Genomic DNA, 27809 nt, shown 5'->3' on the forward strand with positions numbered 1-27809 from the left:
ATGCTGCTGCCTGTTTTTCTTCTTTGATTACGTTCGTCGATGTAGAGATGTATGTAAAGGAGGTTTGGGCGTGGTATCATTAATTACAATGATATTGGTAATTAACCCTTCATTTAGCGCTATCCCCATCGCAATCGCTGTATCAGCTTGTAAGATTAGGCATTGTAATAAACCTCCCAAGAGCTCCTTCGATGCTTCGTCTCTCTTAACAACGTATCAGCACCCACTCCTTTTCTACATCTACGTCTACGCCGGCACCAGATAACTCACCCTACCCTCTAAACTGTTCAATATTCTGTCAACTGAAGGAGTGAGAGCTTTTCTTCTATACGTTCACTGCGCCTGATTTTGAGAACAGGCGTTGAGCCGCCCTCTCCTTATCCCAGCGATGCAACATACAGCTGGCAAGATGGTCCCGAACAACCACATGAATAACCTGACAACACTTATCAAGCGGTATGTGTAGAGTGGCTCTTGTTTAATCATTAACTGTCGGGCCAAAAAGATATAACTGACGTGTAATTGCTATTACAGGCTTGAAGCTGCGACCTCCCGGCTAGAGGACATGGCTGCCTCCCTCGATAGCCCAGGTCCTAGCCCAGCAGCCGGCACCAGTATCCTAAGCTCCAACGTCTCGCCGGGTGCTGCTCCCCCCTTGCCAGCTGCAGAGCCTCTACCGAAGTGCATCGAGGCATTTGATGCCATAATCTCGAATGAAGTGAAGGCATTCTTGGATATCAGCCAGCAGCTCGGTGATCTAGTTGTCCCCCAAGTAGGTCATCATTGTATAGCCATAAGAGCGAGAGAAGCGATTGACTAACATAACTTACTATAGTCAAAAGCTGTCCTTAAAGCCTTTGAAGCCGAGCGGAAATATCTCCTTGTCTCTACGAAGGCAAAGAAGCCCGAAGCACAACCCCCAGAGCTCTTTACAGACCTGCACAGAGCATCTGACGAAATCAACAACATCCGTGAGAGCAATCGCCCCTCTCCGTTCTTCAACCATCTCAGTGCTGTGGCAGAAGGTGTAGTTGCGTTGGGCTGGTTCTTCGAGACTAGACCAGCTACTTTTGTCACTGACACTCTCGGCGGAGCACAATTCTACGGAAACCGAGTGCTCAACCAATATAAAGACAAGTGAGTAACCAGGATCCGTCGAATGCTGGAGAAGACGGCTTTGCTGACTTCTAAAAGGGACAAGACACATGTCGAGTACATCCAAGCTTATTATCAAATCTACAAATCCCTTATCGACTATATTAAGGAATACTACCCTCGGGGAGTGACATGGAACGACAAGGATGGCATTGATGTGATGGATGCACTAAAACAGGTGTCATCAGGGTCTTCTTCCGTCGCTGCACCACCTGCTGCGGCCGCAAAGGAAGCAGGGGGCGCTCCTCCACCTCCACCACCTCCACCACCTCCAGGCCCTCCACCAGTAATCAAAGCAGCGGCACCTAGCAATGACATGTCCGCTGTTTTCGACCAGCTTAACCAGGGCTCCGCCGTGACAGCCGGTCTCCGAAAGGTGGACAAATCCGAACAAACACACAAAAACCCTAGCCTACGAGCACAGTCAATCGTTCCAGGCAGTCCTACTTCCCGAGGCAAATCGCCTGCTCCCAGCAAGAAGCCAAAACCAGAGAGTATGCGCGTCAAGAAACCTTCCCGAAAACAACTAGAAGGCAATAAATGGTTCATTGAGCACTTTGACAGCCCAGCTGATATCGTTGAAATCTCTGCCTCTCTCACCCAATCCATTCTCATCTCCCGATGCAACAAGACCATCATCAAGGTTAACGGCAAGGCTAACGCGATATCTCTTGATAACTGCGTTGGCGTCTCTATCATCGTCGACTCACTGGTCAGCAGCCTGGAGGCAATTAAGTGCTCCAAGTTCGCACTGCAGATCGACGGTAACGTTCCCGCCGTGATGTTCGATCAGATTGATGGAGGCCAAGTTTATCTTAATGCGGGAAGCATGGATGCCGAGATTCTCACCAGCAAATGCACAGCTATCAACATTGTTCTGCCACCCCAGGAAGACGTTGAAGATTCAGATGCAAAAGAGTGCCCTATTCCAGAACAAATTCGTACCACTATTAAGGATGGGGCTATTTTCAGCGAGATTGTGGACCATGTAGGATAGACATGGGCAAGCTATGATAGAGCGGGCACTGGCGAATACAGGTTCGCTGTCCGTTGAATTGCACATAATTTCAGCTGCTTTAGATGTCTTGGTAGTTGCGCAATACATACCTCTACTTAGTCAAGTCACGGCCATGGATAAAATACTGTAGTTTATTCCAATTTGAGCTATCTGAATTCACCGCTAGCGAACTTGGTCGACTTTATGAATGTGCTTATGGTAGGAAGAAAAAATGCTCTATATGGTATCCAAATCAATTGCAGCCTGATTCTTTGCGAAGTGAAGAGGGGAGGATATATTTAAGCTCACTCCAGAGATTACCATTCCGATGGCAGAGTAAATAGCCATTTAGTGAAGGAATAGCATGCAATTTGAACCTGGGAATGATAGTTTCGAAGTAGCTACGTACATGGCAAGCTAGCGGGTTTTCCCTAATATTAGGAGGGGATTGGGTATCTTTAAATGATTAGAATAGTTCATATGATAGAATGGGTATAAGATAGAGTGGATGATGATAGATAAGAGAATAGGAAAACTGGCTGAAACTGGCACACGGAGTTATGGTGACGGAGGAGATGACTCGTTCAGATCCCGTAGTTTGAGAGATAGCAGACTTTCGGCATTGGATGATCTGCTGGAGGGTCTAGAGTTTGATAGGGGTGGTAGCTGGAGATTTTGTATGGGTGGTAAGGGTATAGACTGTTCTTGACGTGGCTGTGGTTGCTGTTGCTGTTGCTGTTGCTGGACGTCCTGGGTCGAATGGGGAGTGAAGGATGTTAAGGGAGCCGTTTTTGATCGAGGAGAGGTTGAGGGAGCATCTGATATGCCGTCAAAAGTATCTAGCATGCCTGCGGTAGGCCGCATATGCCATGCTGTGGGGGACATGTATAGTGGGCTTGGAAATGAATTCTCCTGGTCCTTTGCACGCCCATGATCAACTCGCAGGTTCAGAGGGTCGGACATCTGGGCGTGCAGGGATGGGGGACGCAGTTGAAATGCAGAAGGAGGCTGGGGCGGTTGGGAAGTAAAAGACGACGAGGAAGTGGGAATGATCTGCTCCCTATCTCGATTGCCTTGTTTGATACCGGAGCTACGACGGCGGTGCTGTTGGGCCTTCTCGGCAGCGAATCTGGCTGATTCCTTGGATAATTTGTACGTGCTAAATCGTGGCTCGGGGTACTGTAGTTCGTTACGTAGCTTCTCCTTGCCATCTGGCACGCGGTTTGCGAAAACAGCACGGATGCCGGAGTATAGATAGAAACGGCCCCGGGAAGGACAGCAGATGTTGATGTGTATCAGGTAGCGAAGGACGGGTTTATCCTGGGGGTCAGGGGTAGCGGTGCTAGCCTGTGGTATGTCCACGGCTGGACCAGTGGAATAGCTTCGTTGTCTGATGAAGGTTTTCGTTCCTGGTTCCATGCCTTCTAGGTCATATGGCACGAGGAAGAGCTTGACAGCCGTCTTGTTTGGGTTCTTGATAATGATCTGTAGCTGTCCCTGCTGTGGGATGCGATAGCATCCTCCTGGCGGCGACTTTGGGGATTGTGAGCGCCGAGATCGCTTTTCTCTGGCTCTGAGCTCACCGCGTGGCGAGAGAGATATGTCTGGAGAAGGGATCTCTTCAGGAGGGTGACAGGGACACTTCCGAGGAGCAACCTGCTTCTTTGGCTTTTTGGTAGCAGGCCTGCTTTCAGCCGGCAGGGAGTTTTCAAGATCGATAAACCCAACGTATGGACTTGGACTGTCATCTGCAATGTTCTTCCCGCTGGCCGAGCCTGAGTAGCTGTAGAAAACTGCTGGGAAGGGGACCGTGACGTGTGGTGGACACCTCAGGTTCGACTTGCAATTGCCCTTCCCGAGGACGCCAATTTCGGCGGTGAAATCCAGTGGTTTAGATGGGTTGGTCGACATCCTGCCTCTGAGGATAGACTCTTCAAACGATCCAACCATGGAAGCATGGTGTAATGGAGAAGCCTCTGCAGAATGAGAGGGCCGTCTGGGATGAAGAAAATCATGTCCTGCTCCCTGGGGAGACGAGGCCATCTGCAAGCTCCGCATGGAAGTGATAGACCTCCGGGGCTGGTGTGCCTGGTAGTAAGAGGAAGAAGGGGAAGAAGGAAAATTCCGAAACGTCTCTGGCGGCAGAGTCCGTCGTCTGTTGGCCTTTTCCGAGCTGGTTGAACATATGTCCATATGTTCATCCTTGACGGAGAAGTCTAGGTCTGGGTTGTTTGCCTGGATGACCAGCGGGCTTGTGGGAGCCTTGAGGACGTAACTTGACGGGACAGAGCCGAGAGAAGGGGCTCTGGATCTCCCCGTGAGAGAGGCCAGGGCCTGGCGGTGGCCGAAGTTGAGACTGGCAAAGGGGTCCAGCGGTGCAGGAGGTATCTTGATGTTCGAGTCTACCCATCCTGGCTCCTGGTAAGAAGAAGAGGAAGAAGCAACGCAAGAAGACGACTCAGCCAGCTGTTCGATTCCAAGCAGCTTGGGAGACCCTTCGCGGAAATCTCCTGAATGAAGTGCTGACCTAGGCCGCTCAATGCTAACGGGAGAACCACAGGATCTGTAGCTGGGAGCCTCCTGGTCCGGGGACCGTTCAAGCTCCACAGACGGCAGCAAAAGCGAGCCATTCCGCTTCTTTTCCTCCAGTCTCTCGAGCGGAGAGTCACCATGCGTAGCAAAGTATTCTTCGAGCTGTTTTAGTAGTGTATTAGCAATAAGTAGGGGAATACGAGTGATATCAAAACAGCAGTCAAGGGGGGGAGGGTCGGTAGGGATGAAGAACTCCAGAACAGCACCAAACGCTCCGGGGCCGCTGTACATCCTCTCTGGCCAGGATAGACGCAGCAGTAAAGGGAATAGAGCGCTCCGGCAGAGAAAAGACTACTTACAGCACGGTTGGGGATCCAGGTAGGGCTTTGGCCGTCCTTGATTCTGCGGATGAGCTCCTCACGGCTACTGGTCGGGGGCCCATGACAGGCGGTCTCCATGTTCTGATCAGCAGAAGACTGGTCGAGCATCATCTCGTCGTCTTCTTCGTCTGCTAGATCCGGCTGTTCATGGTGTTGCTGGTGCTGGAGAAGATGCTGCTGCTGCGGTGGTGTTGCAGGACGGCGCAGAGGCAGGGCAGGAGACCAGCAGCTATACTCCCGGCCCTGGGCCTCTGGATCCTGAAATATCGGCATGTTGGGCTCCCAAAAAACAAATAAAACGGGGTTATTCAACCAGACATTGTACAGGCACAGCAACCAGCAAGCAGTCAGGCCGTAGATGGGGCAGAGCAGCGAGACGTGGCAGAGGCAGAGCTCTCTCGTCCTGCGGCCTTACGGGGCCGGTGGAGAGACAGACCGACAGAGCACAGCAGTGACTGCACGGAGGAGATATTCAAGGGAGATAAAAGAGACTAGCTAGCTAGCAGATGGAATAATAATAATAATAATAATTATCTCGAGCAACGGTGGAAGAGAGGAAAGGGGGACTTTTACATGCCGGCCGCCAGCGTCATGTTTCAGGGACGGCCGCTCTCCTTCTCTCTGCTGGCTATAAGACGGAAGATACTGGACTCTTTATATCGCTCTCACGGGGCAGCACATCTTTTCCCTCATGTCTCCAGGCTTGCTCCGTCTCTTTTTCTCCCCATGCAAGAGTCACCTGCTTGCTCAGGCGATGACGGAGAAACGATGGCTGGCTCACTCATGAGTTATGGAGCGAGTGAAAGGGCTTGTACGGGCGTTACCGCTAGGAAGAATCCCTGCAGAAGAAAAGTTGCTGCAGTTAAGATTTTCACTTCTTCGCCAGCGAGCTACGGAGTAAAAGCAAACAACACCATCTTCGACAAACGGCTCGGAGGACCGACCAGGACCGACGATGGCGCCCAAGAGGAAGATGGACGACGGCGAGGGCGAGGCAGGGCAGCAGAAGAGGGCGAAGAAGGGTTTCTCGGTCGGCCCAGCAAACCTGCCGGACGGGACATACAGGCGCAAAGGTGAGAGCCCTCGACCAGCGTAATGTGATGATACGGGCTACGGGTGCTAATACTCGATTTGCTCGGGGCGATAGTCATAAAGATTAAGGCAGATCTCATTCACAAGGCCAAGCTGAAGAAGTCGTACGAAAAGATCAAGGCACGCGAGCTCGCAGCGGCGCCGGTCAAGTCTGTCTACGAGACCCAGGACGCCAACGAGGACTGCCATGCTGAGGCTGCTGCGGCAAGGCAGGACAGTTCAAAACCTGCAGACAGGCCGGCTGGGCTGGAACTGCACCCGGACAGACAGGCCATGGTGGACTCTCACGGCGAGCTGGACCAGTTGCGAGGTGAAGGAGCCAGAGCACGACGCAGAGACGAAAAGCAGCAGGAGACGGACCAAGATGGCCGGCCCGGTGGCAGTGGCAGTGGCAGTGGCAGTAGCAGGAGGCAACGTCGGGCCAAACCGTATCCCTTTGCAAGGGAGGAGGATGCTGCACAGAAGCGGATCGCGGAGGCAAAGGCGCGAGCTGAGCTGAGGAGGTTGAAGCAGAAGGAGAGGGCTGATATGGCCCGGGCAAAGCGGCCGGACCAGTTTGGCAAGAGACGGCTGGGCCGCGAGAGCAAGGTGCTGCTGGACAAGGTCAAGCGGCTCGTAGCAGCAGACTGATCTTGCTACGGCATCTTCCTCGCTCCCCTTTTGCCCTGCCCGGATACTCTACGGTCACGATCTTACGACGTCTCAGAAATAGACTTAGACTTCCTCACGAAACACACAACCTTCTGACACAGTTAATTCAGGCTTCCAGAGCGCCGTCCGGGCTCCTCGGTAACTATCCAGAAACTATAACTACCAGCCCAGCTTGTTCGAGATCTTCGGTCCCCAGTCCTAGCTCATCTTCAATCTGCCATCCCGGCCTCTTCTCAGGTTATAAATAACCATTATCAAAGAAAAGGACGACCCGGCATATGACGTCGACTGACGGAATCAACTCTCCGGAAATTTTACCCTGGGCGACGCTCCACTCGCTGTATGTATCGTGTATTCGCTTGTCACTGGTACCAGCCTGCATTGAAAAGGAATGTTAGCCCGGGGGCTCATCTTGCGGCCAGTCAGGATCTGCTTTCAAAAGTACCTGCGTCTATCTATGCCATGATAGCCCTGGTCCGGTTGGGATCCCACTCACAGTCCCCAACAGATAGATACACAAGAGACGATTCCTCCATTTAACTAGCCAGTTGGCTAATTTTTAGTTGCTTTACCGGTTCGCTGGCGATGACTCGACGGGATATGCAAGGTGAAAAGGACAACCAAGCAGCCATGTACGCCACATTCTGCACTTAATGTATTTTTTTTCTCCCCCTTCGCTGTCTCTTCGGCCGGTTTGGCTACTTGACCACAGCATCATACATGGCACGAATAACTACCCCGGTCATGCAGTCGATCCTGAAATGAGTTTCTTCATGCGCTTCCTTTCCTTCGCCTTCTACTTTTTCGCTTCGGGGTAAACTCATTGTAGTAATTTGGTTCCTTCTAGCTGTTTGAAATTAGGTCATATTTCTCGTGAGGTGGTAGGTATTACAATAAACAAAGCATCTAACTCATCAATAGTGCTCGTTCATGTCGAGTCGTAAGAGAAGATGCTCAAAAATGCTGTTCAGATCTATATCGGCCGACGCATCCATGTCGTCATCGTGATCAATCATATTCTTGAGACCGCCTGCCTCCAAGCTACGTAAAAAGCGGATGAAGCCGCCTACTTGCTTTTTGAACCGCGAGTACAACTCCCGAACCGACCGGTTGTAGTACGCCGTTGTCTTGGACGACGGCATCCTGCCCGCTGCTGTCGCGATGTCCAATCGCTCCTGATACGCCTTGACGTGGAAGGAGTACGCTAGGATGGACCGGAGAACGTCTTCAAGCATGTTCCGCGCCTTTAGCTGGCTCTTGTTCAGAAACAGCGTCAGAATAATTCGGTCGAGAACCCTTTCGTGGTATTCTCGCAGCCGCCGGAGTCCCTTTGCATGTGTGATGGTGCCTTCCACATCTCCCTCGTCAATGCACCGTTCTATCTTCGAGAGCTTCTTGTCAAACTGTTGCCATGGGTGGTTTATTCCGACCTGGAAGCTATAGTCGCTCACCACTTGGACAAAGTGGAATGATTCCATGCGAAATCTCTGCTCAAGTGTTCCTACGCTTGATGTCTGTTGGCCCGGAGGGCTGCGAACCAGGTCCCTCACAACAGAGAGCATCCTTATCAATCTAAGAAGCTGCTTGAATATTGTGTCATATTTCTCAAGGCTCAGAGGGGATATCACTTCCTCCAGCGGTGAAGGTGGGGTATAATGTATTCGAAGGAAATCAAGGGCCTCAAGCGAATGTGGGTTCTTGCACCTTTCCAGTTCTTCCCCAGTAAGCTCACGAATGGAAAAGCTCAGTCCTCCGGGTAAGTCTCCAGAACTAGGGCCGCCTGAGTGCTGGTGCTCTCCATTAGAATTACCTTCATAGCACTCAGTGAGTAACCCCGTCAGGACCAGACGAAGCTCAGAGCTTGCCGGAGGCCAGGAATTTCGGTTCCCAAGTCGTAGACCTGTAGATGAACCGCCCCTTGCAACGCCAGACTTTCGCTCACCGCTATGCATGTTCGGATCGAAAAGGGCTAGGGATATACGGAGCAGGAACTCGGCATTCCCAAGGAGTTGAAATCGCTCCTGCAGTTGCAGGTGATCTCTAACTTTGTGGACTTTGAAGAGTAGATGCAGGCATGAAAAGTTTACAAGATGGCTTTGTGCCAAGATGACTGGTGCAAAGGAAAGTGACGGCGCTAACTCGAGGGGAGGGCCAAACGTATGCTCTGCGATAAGGCTCTTCTCGATATTGACACATGACCCTTCCATTACAAGCTCGTAGAGTCTGCTGGACCTCACCTGGCAGTCACTCATGCTCTCACTCTGGGACTCAGGCCAGTCCTCAGGGCCTGGGATTTTGTATATATCATCAATGGTGATATTTATGTCCTGCGGGTAGTCAAACGTGTATTCCTTTGGTGTCGCGGACCCTTCACCGGCTTTCCCGAGGGTGCTGTTGTATTTTAAGATTTCATTTCGCAGACAGGCCTCATAGCACTTTGCTTTAAGCTGAATGTTGTTGATATCTTCCCATGTTAACCCCCACTCTAGCGTCAAGGAAGATGTATTTTCCTTCTGGTGCATTTCGGCCAGCGGATGGCCCTTGTGGGAGGACCTTAGCAAATTCAGGCCCACACCAGTCTCGTAAATAACATCTGCATTTTCGCGGGGGATGAAGCTCGGCATTGACTCTGGATTAAATATCGTTTCTTCAGTGGTATATTCATCAATGTATCCGGGATCGAACACTTGAGATGCATTTAACTGGCCGCCAGCTGGTCGAAGGCCAATCCACTGAGCTGCACGATGCAGCCATAAACTGGAAGTAGCACCCATGATCTTGTGGAAAATATCAGCAAGCCACAAATGTTGATTCGAGTAGTGATCACACTTTGCAAAAACCATCGAAACAACCTGTACATCAGCTGTAAGCCTGGTCGCATTCTGAACAATATCCACTAGACATTTAACAAGACAGCTGATCCGTCTAAAGTACATATTCGTCTGAAGCAAGGTCGGTTTTGTCTTCGATTTTGCTGAAAGTTGATCCTCAATACTGTATAGGAGTATGAAAACCACCCGAGCGAGACTGGCCAGGGAAGGCGGCGATCCTGACTGAGATGGCACACTAGCGACAAAACGACGAAGTTTTCGCATCCACATTCCACATTCCAGGATCCCTTCAGTCAAGCCGTCGAGTGCAGGTAAACTAATGCCCGAGACGCGGACATCTCTCAGATGCTTTTCAAATTTGCGGGACTGCTCGTTATAGCGGAAAAACACAGAGTTCCAACCGAGACCCAATTTGAAGAGCGAGGAGATGAAAGCATCAGTCTTTGCAACTCGTCCTGAATCCTCTAGACCGGTATTTGTGGCTCGATGTATCAAAGCTGCGTCAAACCCACGGGGACCAGCTTCACTCAGACATGTTGGGCCTGATTGTTCTTTCCGGGTATCCGGGAATATATCCCAGGATAATAATTCGTAGCCTGTGCCAGGTAACGCTGGAATATTGTCTAGAGACCATATATCCTCACCAGAGATATCATCCATGGGTTCTTCTTGGCTATCATGCTGCGCAGAGCTAGATGAAGAACCTGCCACGCTTGGTGGGCTTGGCTCCTCCACCTTCTCATCTCCAAATATATTCAAGGTGTGCACTGTGTCACCTTCATGTTTTAATAAGTGTATGGGACTCTCAAACGGCCCCGCCGTAAGATCTTGATACGTATCAGCCACTAATTATCCGTAAGCCAGAACGAAGATTTAGACTCATACCTGGTAGAGCATTATCCCAGGGGTAGTTTTCCAAAGGTTTAATGGGATCAATCGTGAAGAAAACAGGCTCCTGGAGAACATCCAGTTCAAACGGGTCCTCTGGAGATTCAAACTCCATGGCTGGGTGTATGACACGCGAGCCTGAGAGACTGATGTACCCTGAAGAGACCAGTGCCAACGCAAAATATCATTGTCTCAGCCGTCAGTCTAAAGCTGTCCTCCTATGCTCCAGATATTGATAGTTATATGCGTTGCATTTCATCTCTTTCTTCTGCTTCTTTTTTGTCTGTTGTCAATGATTTCCCTTTTTGGCGTTCGAGATGAGGATTATGTAATCTCAACGCATCTCCACGTGACTACTGAAAATAACGCTAGTCCAAAAAGGCAGGGATCGGCATGACTTCCAAAGGTTCCCAAAGAAGCAAGCAAGAGCTGCAACCGAGACTGTGGACAGGGAACAGCTCAACAAGAGAGACACACGGGGAGTTTGAGGACTAAGATACCTTATACACGGCAAATATTGTTTTACACAGCTAGTAGCGACCAAGTACGAGTTGTATAATATCAGAATGCCTCCACGCAAGAAGCAGAAGACCGCGGCAACCCCGTCGCAAGAACCACCACAGCCCACACCTACCGTCCGCGAGATAGATTACGACGCGATAGTTACAGACCCATGGACAGACGAACAAGAGACATCATTGCTAAAAGGAATAATACACTGGAAGCCCGTGGGTTCGTTCGCCTCCGCTCTGCAAGTAGCTAGCTCCGGAAGCTAATATGGCTGGATGATTAGGGATGCACAAGCACTTCCGCATGCTTGCTATATCGGATTATATGAAGAGTCAAGGATATGCGACGCCGAATGATCAGCATACGCGAATACCAGGAATATGGAAGAAGCTAGGGACTTTGTATAATCTATCAGCGTTGGATGATAGGGTGTGTGATAAGTTTATCTGGCCATTCGGTGCGCGAAGCTATGCTAAACTCTGGATATAGGAAGAGCCAATATCTACGGAGGAATCTGAAGATGCAGAACAACCCCAAGAGCTTTATTGCCCGTTTAGTTTACCCGAAGGTGAGTTTGGAGACATGATGTGGGATCGAAGGTTAAATCCAGAGGGCTCTGTATCTCCATCCGTTAGCGGGAGGGCAACTTCGAGACGACCTAGCACCATTGCAGATACGGATGGTAAGCTATTAATTATACATTAGATTTATGTTATACCTTGAACTCCATACTGACTTTGCGGGATGTCTAGAACCCCGTTCATCCCCAGCACCATCCCGAGGTAGCCGACGAGGAGGTCGGGCGAAGCGTCAACCTAGGGGAGGCACGCGCTCTTCACGGCTCCAGGTCGAGGTGGAGTCTAACAGAGATGCTGCCAGTGAGAAAGGTAGCGCCAACGAGGAGGACGGGGAGGAAGAGGACACTGAGGCAGGCAGGGACGGTAGTGAGGACGAAGGTGATGGAGACTCGAAGGTAGCGGAATCTCCTGCCCCAAGAGCTACGAGGATGCAGTCTACGCGCGGAAAGCCGAAGGGAAGGCCCGCGTCAAAAAGAGGGGGTAGACGGCGATGATAATGTACTTTTCATGAGTTAATGATATTTGTATGATAGCAGAATACCACCAATTGCTTTATAATTGAACATGTATCTGAATACCCCCCAGGATTTTCCGAACATTCATCCGAGTATCATTTATACACATAAAATAACATAGCAACAGGTACAAGGTACAAAACAATCAATGAGATAGACAGATAAGAAATGCAGCGGAGGGGGTAAACAATATCCAATTCAATGGGGAATGCAGAACGATTCTACTCCGTCTAATTAACTCTTCTTATGGGACTAACAAGATCCGCGCTGGATTAATGCATTAGGTAAATGTCCGTAGTGTTAGGGTCACAGACCACACTTATATGTTTTTGATGATGGCGTCGGCATATTCGTGGGTCTTGGCCTTGCCTCCAAGATCACCGGTAAGTGCCTAGTAGTTAAGTCACAGTCAGTCTAGAATTCAATGGCCTAAGGATGGAGATTCGACGTAGCATACTTTTCCTTCAGAGAGGGTCTTGAAGATAGCAGCCTCAATCTTGTTTGCATCGTTGGTCAATCCCATGTGGCGCAACATCATCATACTGCTGAGCAGGAGAGCAGTTGGGTTAGCCAATCCCTTGCCGGCAATATCGGGAGCGGAACCGTGAACAGCTTCAAAGATAGAGCACTCGTCTCCAATGTTTCCGGATGGGGTCAATCCGAGACCACCGATCAGGCCGGCGCACATATCGGACAGAATGTCTCCGTACAAGTTGGGCATGACGAGGACCTTGTCGTTGTATGGGGCGGGATCAGTGACGACTCTCAGACAGGTGTTGTCGAGAAGCTCAGCGTCGAAGTCAATGCCAGGGAAGTCCTTAGCAACGTCCTTGGCGGTGTTTAGGAAGAGACCATCAGACATCTTCATAATAGTGGCTTTGTGGACGACGCGGACCTTCTTCCTTCCAATCTCCTGGGCATGCTGGAAAGCAAATCGGAGGACGCGCTCAGAAGCCTCGCGGGTGATGAGCTTGATGCTCTGCACAACTCCGTCAACGACAACATGCTCAATTCCAGAGTATTCTCCCTCAGTGTTCTCACGGATCAGGACAATGTCAACATCGTCGTATGGAGTCTTGTAGCCGGCAATGGATCGGCAAGGGCGGAGGTTAGCAAAGAGGTTGAAGGTTCGTCGGAGGGTCAGGTTGAGAGAAACATGTCCCTTGCCAATGGGGGTCTGGTCGAGCCGTCAGTTATATGCATGTACATTTTGGTCCACACGAAGGTCCCGGAGCTTACAGCAAGAGGGCCCTTCAAGGCAACAAAATTCTTCTTAACACTGGCGATAGCATCGTCTGGGATAGCAGTCTTTCCGTTCTTCAAGATGGGAGTAACATCAACCGGTTCCCACTTGATCGGTACCTGTGATCAAAACCGGTAATTAAGTAAAGCTGTGGCTCAGGACATGGAAAGGATCCGGGGAGCTATACATTAGCTGCGCTGAAGATCTGCTTAACGGACTCTGAGATTTCTGGTCCGATACCATCACCCTCAATCAGAGTAACAGTGTATTTGCCCTAATCGTGCACCCGTCAGTATCCCGCCCTCGCCGTACAAAAACCCGAAAGCCGTGCAGCATGGACACCTACGTCTGGGCCCTTCTGGCCGTTAAATTTGGCAATCTTGTCCGCGGCCTGGACGGAGTAGCATCGAGACTATCCAGCGAAACACCGTTAGTCCAAATTATCCTTGTTGTGAAGCTATCAATCTCTTCCGTCAAGAGCACCTACAGCATAGAATGGAGAGGGGCGGAAATTCGAGAGCGTCGGTCCCCGCAGGGACGATCGCATGGGGAGAGAGAAGAGACGACCTGAAGCCATGATGCTAGACCTCCTGGGCACAGCAAACAAAGGTATCTCGACAGAAACTTAGCAATTGGGCAGGGCAGAGAAGAAGGGAAAAAGAGAAGACGGCGAAGTTTGGTGTTTGAGAAAGAGACGGAAGATGTAAAGCCGCGAAAAAAAAAAAAAAAAGTGTTACACCGGAAGCTTGGATCATGTTTGTCTTGTTTGTTTCCGTGCGTCGCCTTTCTCGAAACCTCAACCTTAAAACAACTTGACATCGAGACATCAACAAGAATGCCAGTAGCAGCAGCAGGACCAGCAGCAGCAGAACATGCGATGAATTGCAGCTGAAGACGGAGCTGTGTTTAGGGAGACAGCGCAACAAGATACAGACGCCGAGATGGCCGATGTTCAGCCCCGGGATGCGGCGCAGTTCTACAACCTGCCGGATCTCTACCCTGAGGAGTGGCCCGCACAGTTAGACTCCGACAGCGAGGGCGAAGGTGAAGGCCCCTCAAAGAGCGATGACTATCGCCGCCGGTCCCAGATACGATACTCCGGCTTGATTCCAGGCAAACGAGACCAGGAAAGATTCAAAGGCGGCGATGGCGCAGCGCTGAAGGACGAGCCTGACCCCCTCGGAGGGCCAGATACGATTTTAAGAACACTAAGGATGCGCGGGCTCCCCGTCGACGACGAGAGAGTACGGAAGCAATTCTTGCTCTCTTCCAAGAACTTTTCAGCATCTGATTTCCTCTCTGAAACGCAGGAGTCAGCCTCGACTCAGTCACTTCTTCAGGGGTTGGACTACCTGTCGAGGTCCATTGATGAGAAGTCTGCCTCGCTGAAGATGCTGGTCGAATCAAACTTTGAGAGATTCGTGCGAGTCAAGGCAACCCTAGATAACGTCTATACGGAAATGAAGAATAGTGGCGAGAGCAATACGCGACTGCATAGGTCTCCATCTGGCGGGCACCGCAGGTCAGGCTCCCAATTAGGTTCAGCTACCACAGGCTTATGGCGATCGAAGAGCAAGGCTGCCCTTCGGCCAGATACACCAAGCTCCGGAAGTCTGACAAATGTCTCTGGCATCAGTACACCATTGGCAGAGGCATCTGAACAAGCACGGGAACTATGGAGTGAAGCTTTGAACGGTCAGCAGCGCGAGGAAGGCCTCAAATCTATTCTAGATGCAGTCGAAAAGCAGCGTGAAATGTATGAAATCGGAGGCCATTTATCGAAATCCATCCAGGAGCGTGATTACCAGACGACCTTCGATCAATATAATAGGGCTAGGAGATTTGCAAACGAGGCGAAGGTTGTTGCAGAACGGGCTGCCTCGACGAAACAGCCGCTTAGAGATGAACAGGTCTACACCATTTTGGTCACGGGAAGAATGTGGATGGACGTCGAAAAGCAGATCCAAGCATTTAAACGCGATTTATGGAAACGACTCAGCAATGCACAATCTACCTCACCCGTTGGCGCAGGCGGTGTGCAAGCTGAGGAGCATATGGAACTTATAGCCGCTCTCCTTGAACTCGGAGTAGAAGATAACCCGGTATGGGTCTGGCTCCTTAGCCGCTATGACTACTTGAAAAACAAGATTACTGCCTTCTGCCAAAGGTCAAGATTTGAGATTGAGACTCTAAGGCGACGGCTTGCCACGGGGAAGAAGCCTGATCCACAACTTGTCGCTCCCTACCTGCGAAATTTCCTAAGCGAGGGATCTAGACCCAGCAGACATCACCTTGACTCGGAATCAGTAATCGAACTCTGGGAATGTATACACACCTTCTTAAAGAAACTACTTTCCGTCCAAGGCGGCATTCTTGGAGATGTGCTTGGGTTCTGGGACTCCACGCAGTCTTTTCTTGATGGAAGCAAACAGAGATTGTTACCCGCCGGGTTTGACGGTGAGAGCCGAAAACATCACCGCCTGTCCACCAACGGAGTCAACGATCTCAAAGATGGCATCATTGAGCTTATGGGTCTGATCCGCGACAATGTTGCCACCATTTTTGCCGAACCTCCTGAAGATCTGGCCTCTCTCATCCCCTCTGCTCTCCCAACAAGCCCAACTGTACCCTTTAGTAGGCTAACTCCAGAATCTCGTTTGATGGTCGATCCCCAGAATATCCCTCCGCTGCCAGAGAAAACAGGGCAGCCGTGGGAGGATTTCGCATTTTGGCCGCCTTATTCAAACCCTCTGAGTGGAGTGCACTACCTCAGTGAATTCTTAATATTAATCGGCACTGCTGCAAGCGAGATGGCTTCTCTGAGCCCCATATCAGGCCACAGCGGCTCCTACGATAGACTAAAGCTCCTGGTGAGCGGAACCCGTGAAAGATGTGCTCGTGCTGCTTGTGCTGCGTGGAACAGTGATGCCGAACTGTGCAAATACCTTGAAGATTGGACACGACACCAAACAATTAAAAGTTTGAGTAAAATGCCCAGCTATTTTATGACCTTTGAGTCTTCAATTCTTTCTGGGATGCAAAGAATACTTTATATTTCTGAATCGATGAGAAAACCTGGTGCGGTAGAAGTTGTTACACCTCCTCCGGCAAAGCTTCTCCAACTGGTGAGAACGCAGTTCGTGACTAGCGTGTACAAAGCCTTGAGTGGCCTGGTTGAAAACGCTGAACATCCAGTCAACGCTGAGGTCGACGTTGAATGGGTACTTCCCAGTCCTGAAGCTGCAGCAACAGGACCAGATACCCATTCTTCCGTCTTTGCAAGCGGAGGAGTTGACTCAAATAACAGGGTTAGTTTTTCGCGATACACTCATAACAATTCATTGGTAGATTACTTACACCCAATGTTTAGAACGTCCGTATATTATTGACTCTGTCCAACCTCAAAGCTCTCCGTGCTGAGCATGTACCGCAACTCATCACGACATTCGAGTCTTCATTCGCTGTGAAACTAACAGACGAATCGAAAACTATCCAAGATGTACTAGGCCAGATCGACGCCCGTTTGTTCCAGTCATATCTAAAACCGATCGTTGAAAACCTGAAACATACTATCCTTGAGGGAATCGCATCTCCTGACTGGGTTCCAACAGACAGTCGCCCGGATCAAATTCGACCATACGTATACTCAACCATGCTCTCACTCGTAATGGTTCACAATGAGGTCTCTACCACTCTACCAATGAGGGTTCCAACCCCTCAGTCTTCCTCCTCATCTAATCTAACCAATAAAATTCTGGCCGAGCTTCTCACTCAGGTCTCCAGTGCTCTGCTTGAGGCATTCATGAGACGGTCCCAGTATACTTTGCCTGCGCTCATGCAAGCTACCTTGGACACAGAGTTTATCGCCCAAACACTATCTCAATACTCAACCGATGCCGCATCCAAGGTTCAAGGACAAATATACCTTGAACTAGACCGTAGGACCACCAATGATGCTCGTGCAATGCTACAGGCCGAACTTGGTGAGATGCGTGGCGTTTTGAAGAGGTTGAGGGAAGCCACACGTGGAGAATTTGCATGCTTCAGGAAGCCGAAAACCCCCGGCTCCTCGAAGTAAATACCTTGAACGTATATATGATAATAAATGCACTTATTAAAATCAAACAAGCGTTATCTGTCTTCAAAAAGGTCTAACTACAAGCTAGACGGTAGATAAAAACGAGACACGAAATAGAAACCCAAGCCGCCTGTCCACCAAAGGATCTCAAACAAGAACCTTCCAACAATATACAGAACCCGGAGCTAGAAGAAGAATATATCCTCTTCATTCCAATGATGCTTAAGAAGCATCTTTTTCACAAACGTCTCTAGAGAAGCAGGGCCACAAATAAGTACCATGCTGTTCCTTGTGCTCGCGATGTGTCTGGATATTAAATCCTTCGAGATCCTACCACGATATCCACACCATGACTCTGATGCTTGGCTTAGAGTGTGAATAACCTTCAATTTATTCTTTGTATCACATGATACAAATGAAGCCAGCTCTGACCGGCACATAATATCATCTTCGGTGCGGTTGCCATCGAGAAGGGTGCAAGTTGTTGTATCTTCTGCATCCTGCAAGACTGCTCGGAGAACCTGGAACATGGGTGTGATACCACTTCCGCCACAGATTATTTTGAATGAGGATATATTCCGCTCTTTGCCGTCTATTTTTACCCTACCTCGACCGAGATATTCGAATTTGCAGTGGGAGGACAACCTATAGTCCACTTCTGCACCGATGGGTAACTTGTCCAAGGGGACCGTAAGCTGCCCGCCAGCAAAGCCAGGAGCTGGTCGGTATATTTTGATGAGAAGTTCCATGCTTCCTTTCAATGAGGGATCGGATAAAGGAGTAATAGCCCTGATGACACCACTGGAAGGATCATTCGGCCTTGCATTGACCTTCAACATGATATGTTGGCCCACACCAATCCCTAGAACCTTTGACGTGTCTGCAAACGAAAATGTGAACAATGCTGTGTCAAGTGATAGGACCTTTTTCTTGGCCAGTTTCACTTTTTCCCACTCGTGGATAACTGGAAGAGGCTTGTTGGATGTCCCCTGAGAGCTTTGCAGCTCACGGAGCGCAGCAGAATCAAGTGTTCCGATATGGTAATCAGGCATCATGGCCTTTGCTGATTCACTGTCTAAAAGTGATGTAAGCCGCTGATCAAGGACCAAGTAGATGATATAAACTCACGGATAGCCAGGAATTCATCAGTACAATCTGTGGCTGCTGTTGAAATGATACTCTGGGCACCTCCTGGATGACCCTCAAGAAATGGAGTACCATCATATACTTCACCTTCAACCACAAACCAAGGGTCGGTCTCACGGCTGTTGTGCCCCTTGAAATCCTCCAAGGTAATGTTAACCTTCAGTCCGGGCTTTTTCATGTTGATCTCAGGCTCAGGAGCTACATCAACCCGCTTAACAGCACCGTTTGGTGTCTCTCCCCAATTTCCATCCGTTAGGTCACCCCCTGCCTTCTTGACTTGTTCCATCCAGCCCCCGGACTGAGTGGCAGGCAGAGTGGGGTGTTTGAATTTCAATACACCGTTCTCCTTGGAGATAGTGATGCGGAACCAGGGGTTATTCATCATCCCAAGTACAGACCAGTACATCTCTCGTGGCTGGATGTTCAAGGCTTCGTCCATGGCTCGGACAACAATGCTGTCTGCAGACTCAAGCTCATGTGTTTGCACCTCTAGTGACCAGAAACACCAGCAGAAGTATGTCTCCCGCCAGGAAAGGTCAAGTTGACCACCGTAGAGATATTGACTTGTTGTCCTGTACTTGTCTTCGTCGTACCTTATATTCGAGAGTCGCCATGCTAAGTAAGTCGATGTTAGCGAATTTGCTCATATGGTTACAGGAGGTATAGACGGCCTACTTTTCCCACTGTCTAAGGAAACCTCTATCCTTGAAACCTGTCTTCCACCACCTCCGTAGGCATAACCTTTAATGGTATACGTAGGCGTTGTGGAAATTACCACTTCTTCATCATGTTGTGGGTAGGCAATTGCCGAATTGACGTTAAGATGTTGAATCACATAGCGTTCATCACGCCACCAACTATCATCTTCGGTTGCCATTTCAGGCGAGCACATTGTTCTTTATCCTCTTAGTGAAAGCCATAATGATACGGAATGACGGTACTTACGGCAGCACTCTGTTGTCATATATGTGATACCAGTTATCGCTTGGATTTTCCGTCAATATTACCTTGGTGATCCATTTCACACTCCTACCTCCTATGTGCCCTGGAATAACTGCCCTGAGCGGCCAGCCATGATCTTGACGGAGAGGCTCTCCATTCATCATGTAGGCAAGCATAACGCTCATAGCTGGATCCATAGCCGTTGAGAGCCTGATGGATGTGCCGTAATTTCCGTTTGGCTGTTAAAAAAAATGAGTATAAAGGACGCTTATCTCGACTTCCGTCAACGGGTGTCAATATACCAAAGCATCAGCCCCTTCCATGCACATGTATTTTGCCCGTTTATCTGGCTTCGCTCTGGTCAGGATGTCGTGCATCATTGGCCCCGTGAACAAGGCAGTTGATAAACCTGCTGCACCCCAGTTGAATCCCTTGGATTTTCGAACCATATTTTGCTCCTTACGACGATTTCCAGCGCAAACGAGGGTAACAGGGCAAGTAACCTGTCGAAAATCGGAAATTATCTGCCGTAGAGTCAGGACAATAGGATTCTCAACCAATCTAGATATTAAAGGGTTAGCCATGTAACCGGAACCGAAAGGCCACCTGGTCCAAAGACGCTTTACCCTTCAATAGATAGCTCCCAATTGAGGATGTCATCCTGCTCGATAACAGGAACTGCCCCGTGGTTTCGAACAAAAAATAGTTCAGGGGATGTCAGGAATCCTAAGTCATACCAGCTAACATTAGGATCGAATATTGCCTGCAGTACCACATACAAGAGGAATAGTACCTTCATCAAACAAGGCAGTGAGAGGAGATTCCGAGTTAAGCGGGTGAACACCAGTTAACCGGATTTGAATAGGGTTCCTTGGAACATGTCCATCTGGAGTTTCCTTGTCTATATCCAAGATCTCCAACGGCTTCTTAGCTGAAAGCGGAAGGGGAATATCAAATGTATTCACAAATACATCCCCATTCTTGGTGGGACTTTTCAAGGAAGATAGGCCATTTCTCTTGCTATTGAGAATGGTCAAAGGCTGTACCTGGATGGGTTCAATAGACGGCATGACGGCGTTATTTGGGGAAGAATATTCTGTTTAATTTTGAGTAGATAACCGCATTCCTGTCCAGGTAGCTCCAAATTTCATGGGAACAAAAGCAGAATAAATACTGTTCCATCCTCTTCTTCCCCAGGAATATCAGCGGCTATCCAGGCAAAAGTTGAAATGCATCCATGCTGACGCAAGCCCATTCTACGAGGGCACAGCGTATTCCAGGGGGGTCCAGATGAGATCACCCATCCTGATATGAAGGGTATCGGCGTCCTGAATCATGGGCGTGCAACCTGGCTTCTGTGCTTCCAGAGCCAGCCTACAGTGTAGAATCGAACACAACACAGGGCTCCGCGGAGATATATAAGTCACAGACTCCCTTGGCAGGAAGGGATAGATCTGCATTTTGAGGCGTGCACATCCAGACAGGCTGATAAGCGGTATTCGGGGGGATATCGTTCCGCAGCCGCTGTGCAACATAGTGGAATCCATCTTCGACGAGGGTTGAGAGGATGAACATGCAACGAGTAGCGATATCAAGCTTTTGGCAGGCTTGAACTGCATAGGCTTATGCAGGATGGCGGAGGCTGGGTGGCATCCCTGTTCCCCATATGCACAACCAAGTAAAGCTTGATTAAGCTTGAAATCCTCCTCACTTCTTCAAGGGTTTGTTTGAACGGGTGTGATTTCGGCATGTTCGTCGCACTGGAAGAGATGGATAGTTATCAGAGCGGGAGTAAACTGATGCACAGGAGGAAGCCGTCCTGCGGTTGCAGACCCTTGGAGCAGCCATCGCTTCAGACTGCCACCACTGCTATCCCCAAAAATAAATATAGGACCAGATTTGGCTATGTTAGGCGAGTGAGAGAACCCATGGGCCTAGACTCCTGCAGTCTTTGAGCGACGTTGAACGGTCGAAAAAGATTGACTAGTTACTGTAAGACGTTCCCACAAAACAATAAGCTGCGTATGCAAATGAGAATGCCGTAAACTCCATTGCATGCTTTAATCACACCGATAGTTTGCCGCATTTTCCTAGGGGGGAATTCAGTTGCTCCGGATGTACAGCATGGGCTATCTTTTACTGGACCGTAGAAAACGTCATCAATCAGCCAGGTGTTCTAATCTGCCTCCAGGGGAAGTGAGACAACATCCCTAGACAAGTTCATCAAACAGTGGCAAGGATGACTGAGCTGTCCATCATATAACCCCAGTAACTCGGGGTTATTCATATGGCAGGTAAATATCAGCCAGCCATCACGAATCTCAGCGTCATAAGGCAGAGCTCTCTCTGGTTCAATAACTTTTTGGACGTAGAGATCCTGGCTGATCTCCTCAAGACACTATCCTCTGCTGATGTCCTCGCCCCATCCTTTGCACGAATATAGCCATAAGGAACCTGTTCATATATTTCAGCGACGTGGTAGTTATACGCCTAGTCAAAAAACCAGTATATCTTAATTATTGGCCCGGGATCCGGGTGCCGGTTAAGATTTGGATGGGCTCTTAGACTCCGTCACTCGACAGCTCTCCATTCAAGGAATGGAGTGTCATGCATGGTGCATTAACACTTCACGAACAGGGGATAAATTGGCCACGCAAGAGGCACATGGGGTGCCTATGGTCAGTTCGAAGATTTCAGTAATCCAGCGGAGGGGGCTTAGACCCGAAAAGCCAGTCGGTTTAAGTATACACTTCGCGACCTCGACGACTTTCAGCCCTCGCCATACATACGTGCACTGTCATAGGTCAGCTAAATGGGATCGAGCAAACAACGAGCTGGCCAAGGTGATTACCACCGTGAAAGAAATAGCGGAATAATTCCCTCCTCTTTGCTGGATCTCTTAATATTGCCAGGACGGTTCTGAGCATCCCATACCAGAAGCATACACCTGGCAAAGATCTTTCTGACCCCTTAGACGGGGCTAAGGTCGTATTCTTGTAGAAGTAACATCCTTCACATTATCTGTCGCATGAAAGATTTGATTCATGTGTGGTATGCTCCTAAAAAAGGAACTTTATGGGTCGGATGAGGAGGATCATCATGAGAACAAGTGACGGGCTTCTCATCTAAAAATGCCTCTCAGAGTAAGATGGAGCGTTACTCACAATAGACCCTGCAGCTGATAGAAGGTAACTACCAGCAGACGGCCAATAAGCACCCCATGTTCGATAGTCATCTGATCCTGCTTTGATCCGATTTGCAACAGCGCCTTGGTGAATCCCTCCACAGCACGACGATATCCAACAAATAACAAATCCGGGTAGTGAGCAGCGTTCAAATTAAGGTAAATCCGAGTAGACGCAAATCCGTTTCTTAATTAAGCTTATCTAGATTTGTCAGGTATATATGCACCCATCGTATCCCAATATGGTATCTAGCGAGATCTCCAGTTGCAATGACACATAAGATCAGAATCGTGGCTACCATGCAGTAACGGCAACGACTCGAGGTTACAAATCCCGAGACTCAACTTCACCCCTTACGCAGCCTCATTATTGGCTTCAGTTGTAGGCAGGGTTGGCTAAGCATCCGGGCCCTATTTAACCGTACCGACCCTCCCGGCGGACGGACGAGGTGGACATGGGTATCAGGCAGATCAGCAACGAAACACACGTCCAGAAGAGAGCCGTCTTAACGCGGGCTCCAGAACTGCCCATTCCATCAGGCACTCGGCTTTGGTCTAATATAACGGCGATAGTGGCGTCCATCTCGTCTAGAAGCAGTCAGGATCCTTCGCTTGTTGAACATGGCTGCATCGATGTCTTCCAGGATTGGCCCCTTGTACTGCATAAGGAATCTCCGCGGAAACCAGAGTGAGAGATTGCCATGAAATCGGGTTCAGACAGGATATATATGGCCTGCTCACTCGCAGAGTTCTGTCCGTAAACGGCCAGAGGAGCGAGTGGTTGCTAAGCGATGTAGGTTTGGTCGGAGTGAAGTCCATGAGGAGCGACAACACGAGCAAAACACGTGGTTTGCACTGCTCAAGGGCTTCTTTCAGCTTGTCTTGAGTCTTGAAAACACTCACTGCCTCGCTGCTGACCTTGTGTGTGCGCGTGTATGGGATGAAAGCGATCTGACGCCAGCTGTGGGCGTCATCGGCTTCGCTCAGATCCATTTCGAGTGGTATAACTCGTCAACGTCCATGACTCCTTTGTCGTGTAACCAGATAACCAGCTGGCTGAGAAACGCCTCCTCCATGCGTTTGCCATGAGGGCCCCAAGAACTTCCCCCTTACACCATCAGGACCATGGTATCAAAAATATTCGAACAAGGCGCACCGATAAACGGCAGTATGCAGGTGTTCCGAGGGATGTCAGCCCCGTTATAAGATTGTCCTACATTGCCCAGACCTGTCCGGCCATATGTACCCTCTATCATCAAATGTCAAACGATCTGAGATGGCACAGGATAATATCCATCAGCACGAGCTCGCATTCTTATAGCCCTGAGAAACTGGATCAGGATAGGCTGCTCTCAACAAGATGGCAGGTGCCTGCTCAAGTCATCCCCTCCGTGAGCTGGTGTGATCTCCCATCTGATCACGACCTCAAGGATATCATGTCAGCTGTAGGTCAGCCACTCGTGGGAGGAAGTGCTATGCCCTTCAATGCCATGAGTATATTATTATCTGTCGGGAGCTCACAGTTGATCCTGATGATGGACAACTCGGGTCCTCGATTACGGTAGCTTCATTTTAAGTGATATCCCTGTGTACATCCTAAGTTTTCTAAGAACTTGATATCTATTTCTCCGCCCTGGAGAACAATGACACAAGCACCTGGTTAGGACAGCCCATACAGCTCACCAAAAGTAAATGTAGCGGCCTTATTTCACCCTCTGAAGACTGCAGTTATATGTTGAGTATATACTGGATATCAACAGTGTCATCTGTCAATTCTATATACCCCAAAATAGACCCACAGGCAGCTAAAAATGCAGCTGATATATGTTCTCCTTGCAATGTGCACCGGTGTATCTGGACATATGGAGATGAAAATGCCTTATCCATTTAGAAGGTGAGTGTATTTTAGGACAGCAAAGAACTGTGGCATCTTACTAACATCAGTATAGCAAATTCAACCCAGAAAACAAATATACCGATATTGACTACTCTATGACCAGCCCCCTGAATGCCGATGGTATATACGCCCTATCATTAGGATGGAGCAACAGGAGGACAGAAATAGCAATCTGTTTCAAGGCTGACACGCCCTTCTGTAGGCTCGAATTTCCCTTGCAAAGGATACCATTCCAACACCACATCCCGTGCAACAGCAAATTACTCAGCTGGCCAAATATACTCCTTGGAACTCACCGGTACTGCAACCCATGGCGGGGGATCCTGTCAGGTATCTCTCAGCTTAGACAACGGCACATCTTTCCGGGTGATTAAATCCATCATGGGAGGATGTCCACTTACGGACATGTACAATTTCACCATCCCCAAGGACACACCGTCCGGAAAGGCTATGCTGGCCTGGACCTGGTTCAATTTATTTGGGAACCGTGAGATGTATATGAACTGTGCCCCAGTGATGATTAATAGCTGCGCCCCAGGCGCTTCCAGGACGTTAAATCTTGAGCTCCCGAAACTGTTTGAAGCTAATATCGGAAATGGCTGCATGACCATCGAAGGGAGAGAGACAGTCTTTGCAAAGCCAGGGTGCGATGTTATCTATGGTGGAAACGTCACTGCAGACAATCCCCCAATGCCTAAATGTGAGTAAGAGACTCGTCCGGGAGTGTTTCAGGCGGCAAAACGCGATGCCGGAAGCTCGATATTATACCTCAGAATCGCGCTCGCGACTTTACTTACAAGCCGGATTACCGTCATCTCTAACGCGCGAAACACGATTGATAACCATCTAATCATATTATATTTTACCTGCGGCATCCCCTTTACCCCTGTTTTCACCATAGTCAAGCTGCTGGGTCTCTCTCTTTTTTTCATTATTTATTTTTACGTCGTATATTTACAACAACGGCCCCTTTGCGGGCCTTACCTTTCGCTACAACCTTCTTTTACTGACAGCACAATCACCTCCAGATTGACCATTTTTTCGCCTTGCGGGTATGAGGCCACTTCACAGATCTATGACGTTTTGTTACCATTTATGTAGCACATCAGCGCTACACTAATGATGTTCTGGTACCACTATTCCTATACAGGCCATATAAATTATAGATGGGAGAGGGGAAAGGCGGAAGGGATATCCGGTCCATCGACTAGTTCGCCACGCGGTATTCCAAACAGCTCTTTGACCAGACGGGGCCGATCTTAATTTCAGTCACGGACGAAGGGGAATACGAGACGCACATTACGCCTAGCAAAAAACAGATACCGAATAACATACTTACCTCTCAAGGCGGGCAAAGCCTCACCTCACGCTCATCGCCCGATGGAGAGTCCAGGTGTCATCTTAAACCCACGAATGCCCACCGCAGTTCCGTTTCCAACGGCGCGGGGCAGGAGAATAAGGGGGCGTCATTATAAGGAGGGGGGGGGGGGAATGTGGATAGCAGAAGCAACCAAGGAACAGGCGGAGGAGATTGAGATGTGCATACCGCCATTTTGAACATGTGCATGCCTACTTACTCTGTGCAAGCAATATGTAGATCCATAAGGGGGTCACAACGGTGATTTCCTCACTTTCTGGTCATTTATTTCTCCTTAGTGGGCAAAGTAGCTAACTAGCTCGTACTAGATCTCCACCATCTCAGGGGTTGAAGGGCCAAACTTCCCCATAAACTTGTTTCAAGCTGGTTGATCGTTAACCTACGGGCGATTAAAACAGAAAGCTACGGCTAGGATCCAATTTCAAGAGGAAACAAAGAGAAAACAATAATATTGAGCTATTTCATTGCACCAAACACCTCATATAGCTTCGAGATGAAAGCGAGTTTAAAAAAACTGGAGTGGCCACGGGAGAGGTCCCAAATTTAACTCTATAACTACAGTACGCGGCCAGCGGGCTCAGCAACTCGATACGGCGAGCAATTAACAAGAAAGTAGGATGACGAGTCGCTTGTCTGCTTGTCCCGAAGACTTGACAACGTGGGAGATGCAGCCAATGAGACCAGACAAAGGCCCTGAGGAGAGGAAAAAAGACTTGTCTCATGAAACTGCCAGTAGAGGAAAACCTACCAGACCTGATCAATCAAGGCATGTTAGAGTTGCGCCATCTGCGAGGTTCAGAGTAGTTTCCATCCAGCTGGGTACCTGCACGCAAGTAACACCTCGTTGTGGCTGGTGTAGCAGGTATCCAATACCTGTTTCTCGCAGTGTACTTGCGCTGCCCGTGGCTGGCTGGCGGGCGCAGGTGCATTGACAGCTGCCACCACCAGCAGCCTAGGACATGTATCATACAGAGAGAGCACCTTCATCCTCATCGCATCGCTATGGCTGTCGAAGAGGATGCGAAGGATGGGGCCTTCCGCTGCGTTTTCCTCCACCGTCTCCTTATTATTTTTCGGTATTTTCCTTACTTTACGCCCGGCGTATTCGGCAAAACAGGTACAGATACAGGGCCGTACGATACCGCCAATCGCCAGAAATACCATACCACTAGTAAGTTATCCTCTGGCGTTTTATTTTTGGCCGTCTCTCTCTCTCTCTCTCTCTTGACTTTTTTGCTTTTCCGTTTGGCTTTTGCGATGCTTTGCTCCTCGAGCTTCGACCTCTCTTGATGCACCACGAATACAAAAGCTGTATCACGCGAGGCCATCTTGCATATCGATTATCTGCTGCCTCATGCATGATCGCGCTACTCTCTCCTTTCTCCTCTCCAGCACGATCGAGCTGAGAAGAGGAGAGGCTGTGAAAAGTTGCCGGTATTAGCCGTTGGGATCTGTCCATCGTTTGCGATCACATCACATCATGGGATAACGGTGTGATGGACAGGCAGCGACTTTATGATAAGAGCGGTGGGCTGCTTTGATGGGCACGGAGAAGAAGACATTACTCCATACGGAGTGACGCAGGCGCCGGGCGGTCATCGTCCGCCCCTATATCTGATTTGGAGTGGGAAGAGCAATGAGCAGCGATCAACTACACACAGTGAGCAGAAAGCGCATGGCATGACGAGAGGGGAAGAGCGCATTGTCCCCGTCCATCCATCCATTCGCTCAGTTCCAATATTCCATATGTCCGCGTTCCCCAATGCGGAAGCGCGTGCTTCGGAGTCGAGAGAAGATCGATCAAACCCATGA

General features: G+C 49.4%; 12 protein-coding genes across 14 annotated transcripts; 8 read left to right on the plus strand and 4 right to left on the minus strand.

Moving 5' to 3' along the window:
• Positions 1-388: 388 nt before the first annotated feature.
• On the plus strand, positions 389-2152 carry TERG_07809 (uncharacterized protein; the record flags this gene model as incomplete). Of its 3 annotated transcripts, XM_003231462.1 has the most annotated exons (4): positions 389-456; positions 535-772; positions 836-1137; positions 1195-2152. In XM_003231462.1, the coding sequence occupies 4 exons, from the start codon at positions 389-391 to the stop codon at positions 2150-2152; spliced, it is 1566 nt and encodes a 521-aa protein (XP_003231510.1). The 3 variants fall into 3 exon arrangements, with proteins under 3 accessions (XP_003231510.1, XP_047607370.1, XP_047607371.1); XM_047750476.1 differs by lacking the exons at positions 389-456; positions 535-772; positions 836-1137 and having other exon boundaries at positions 1160-2152; XM_047750477.1 differs by lacking the exons at positions 389-456; positions 535-772; positions 836-1137 and having other exon boundaries at positions 1316-2152.
• A 558-nt stretch (positions 2153-2710) lies between these two features.
• On the minus strand, positions 2711-5659 carry TERG_07810 (uncharacterized protein; the record flags this gene model as incomplete). The annotated part of the gene is made up of 2 exons (XM_003231463.2): positions 5044-5659; positions 2711-4846 (listed from the first exon to the last, which is right to left on the minus strand). Exons 1-2 carry the CDS (start codon positions 5335-5337, stop codon positions 2711-2713), a joined length of 2430 nt encoding a protein of 809 aa, XP_003231511.1. The 5' UTR covers positions 5338-5659.
• A 360-nt stretch (positions 5660-6019) lies between these two features.
• Positions 6020-6786, plus strand: TERG_07811 (uncharacterized protein; the record flags this gene model as incomplete). Its single annotated transcript, XM_003231464.1, has 2 exons — positions 6020-6137; positions 6212-6786. The coding sequence occupies 2 exons, from the start codon at positions 6020-6022 to the stop codon at positions 6784-6786; spliced, it is 693 nt and encodes a 230-aa protein (XP_003231512.1).
• A 935-nt stretch (positions 6787-7721) lies between these two features.
• On the minus strand, positions 7722-10298 carry TERG_07812 (uncharacterized protein; the record flags this gene model as incomplete). Its single annotated transcript, XM_003231465.2, has 1 exon — positions 7722-10298. The coding sequence occupies one exon, from the start codon at positions 10296-10298 to the stop codon at positions 7722-7724; it is 2577 nt and encodes an 858-aa protein (XP_003231513.2).
• A 794-nt stretch (positions 10299-11092) lies between these two features.
• TERG_07813 (uncharacterized protein) lies at positions 11093-12108 on the plus strand (the record flags this gene model as incomplete). The annotated part of the gene is made up of 4 exons (XM_003231466.1): positions 11093-11258; positions 11320-11465; positions 11526-11718; positions 11789-12108. The coding sequence occupies 4 exons, from the start codon at positions 11093-11095 to the stop codon at positions 12106-12108; spliced, it is 825 nt and encodes a 274-aa protein (XP_003231514.1).
• Positions 12109-12448: 340 nt separating this feature from the next.
• Positions 12449-13949, minus strand: TERG_07814 (isocitrate dehydrogenase, NAD-dependent; the record flags this gene model as incomplete). The annotated part of the gene is made up of 6 exons (XM_003231467.1): positions 12449-12520; positions 12587-13306; positions 13369-13491; positions 13560-13646; positions 13719-13784; positions 13860-13949. 6 exons carry the CDS (start codon positions 13947-13949, stop codon positions 12449-12451), a joined length of 1158 nt encoding a protein of 385 aa, XP_003231515.1.
• Positions 13950-14087: 138 nt separating this feature from the next.
• Positions 14088-17450, plus strand: TERG_07815 (uncharacterized protein; the record flags this gene model as incomplete). Its single annotated transcript, XM_003231468.2, has 2 exons — positions 14088-16680; positions 16743-17450. The coding sequence occupies exons 1-2, from the start codon at positions 14314-14316 to the stop codon at positions 17448-17450; spliced, it is 3075 nt and encodes a 1024-aa protein (XP_003231516.1). The 5' UTR covers positions 14088-14313.
• Positions 17451-17635: 185 nt separating this feature from the next.
• Positions 17636-20608, minus strand: TERG_07816 (uncharacterized protein; the record flags this gene model as incomplete). Its single annotated transcript, XM_003231469.1, has 7 exons — positions 17636-18525; positions 18579-19211; positions 19272-19492; positions 19542-19777; positions 19841-20099; positions 20165-20264; positions 20332-20608. The coding sequence occupies 7 exons, from the start codon at positions 20606-20608 to the stop codon at positions 17636-17638; spliced, it is 2616 nt and encodes an 871-aa protein (XP_003231517.1).
• Positions 20609-23807: 3199 nt separating this feature from the next.
• Positions 23808-24287, plus strand: TERG_12598 (uncharacterized protein; the record flags this gene model as incomplete). Its single annotated transcript, XM_047751538.1, has 1 exon — positions 23808-24287. One exon carries the CDS (start codon positions 23808-23810, stop codon positions 24285-24287), a length of 480 nt encoding a protein of 159 aa, XP_047607372.1.
• A 246-nt stretch (positions 24288-24533) lies between these two features.
• On the plus strand, positions 24534-25327 carry TERG_07817 (uncharacterized protein; the record flags this gene model as incomplete). The annotated part of the gene is made up of 3 exons (XM_003231470.1): positions 24534-24616; positions 24672-24739; positions 24822-25327. The coding sequence occupies 3 exons, from the start codon at positions 24534-24536 to the stop codon at positions 25325-25327; spliced, it is 657 nt and encodes a 218-aa protein (XP_003231518.1).
• Positions 25328-26106: 779 nt separating this feature from the next.
• Positions 26107-26989, plus strand: TERG_12599 (uncharacterized protein). The gene has a single exon (XM_047751539.1). It carries the CDS (start codon positions 26615-26617, stop codon positions 26927-26929), a length of 315 nt encoding a protein of 104 aa, XP_047607373.1. The 5' UTR covers positions 26107-26614; the 3' UTR covers positions 26930-26989.
• A 10-nt stretch (positions 26990-26999) lies between these two features.
• TERG_07818 (uncharacterized protein) lies at positions 27000-27809 on the plus strand (the record flags this gene model as incomplete). The annotated part of the gene is made up of 2 exons (XM_003231471.1): positions 27000-27168; positions 27502-27809. The coding sequence occupies 2 exons, from the start codon at positions 27000-27002 to the stop codon at positions 27807-27809; spliced, it is 477 nt and encodes a 158-aa protein (XP_003231519.1).

The sequence above is a fragment of the Trichophyton rubrum genome (genome assembly GCF_000151425.1).
Source record: "Trichophyton rubrum CBS 118892 genomic scaffold supercont2.11, whole genome shotgun sequence".
Lineage (NCBI taxonomy): Eukaryota > Fungi > Ascomycota > Eurotiomycetes > Onygenales > Arthrodermataceae > Trichophyton > Trichophyton rubrum.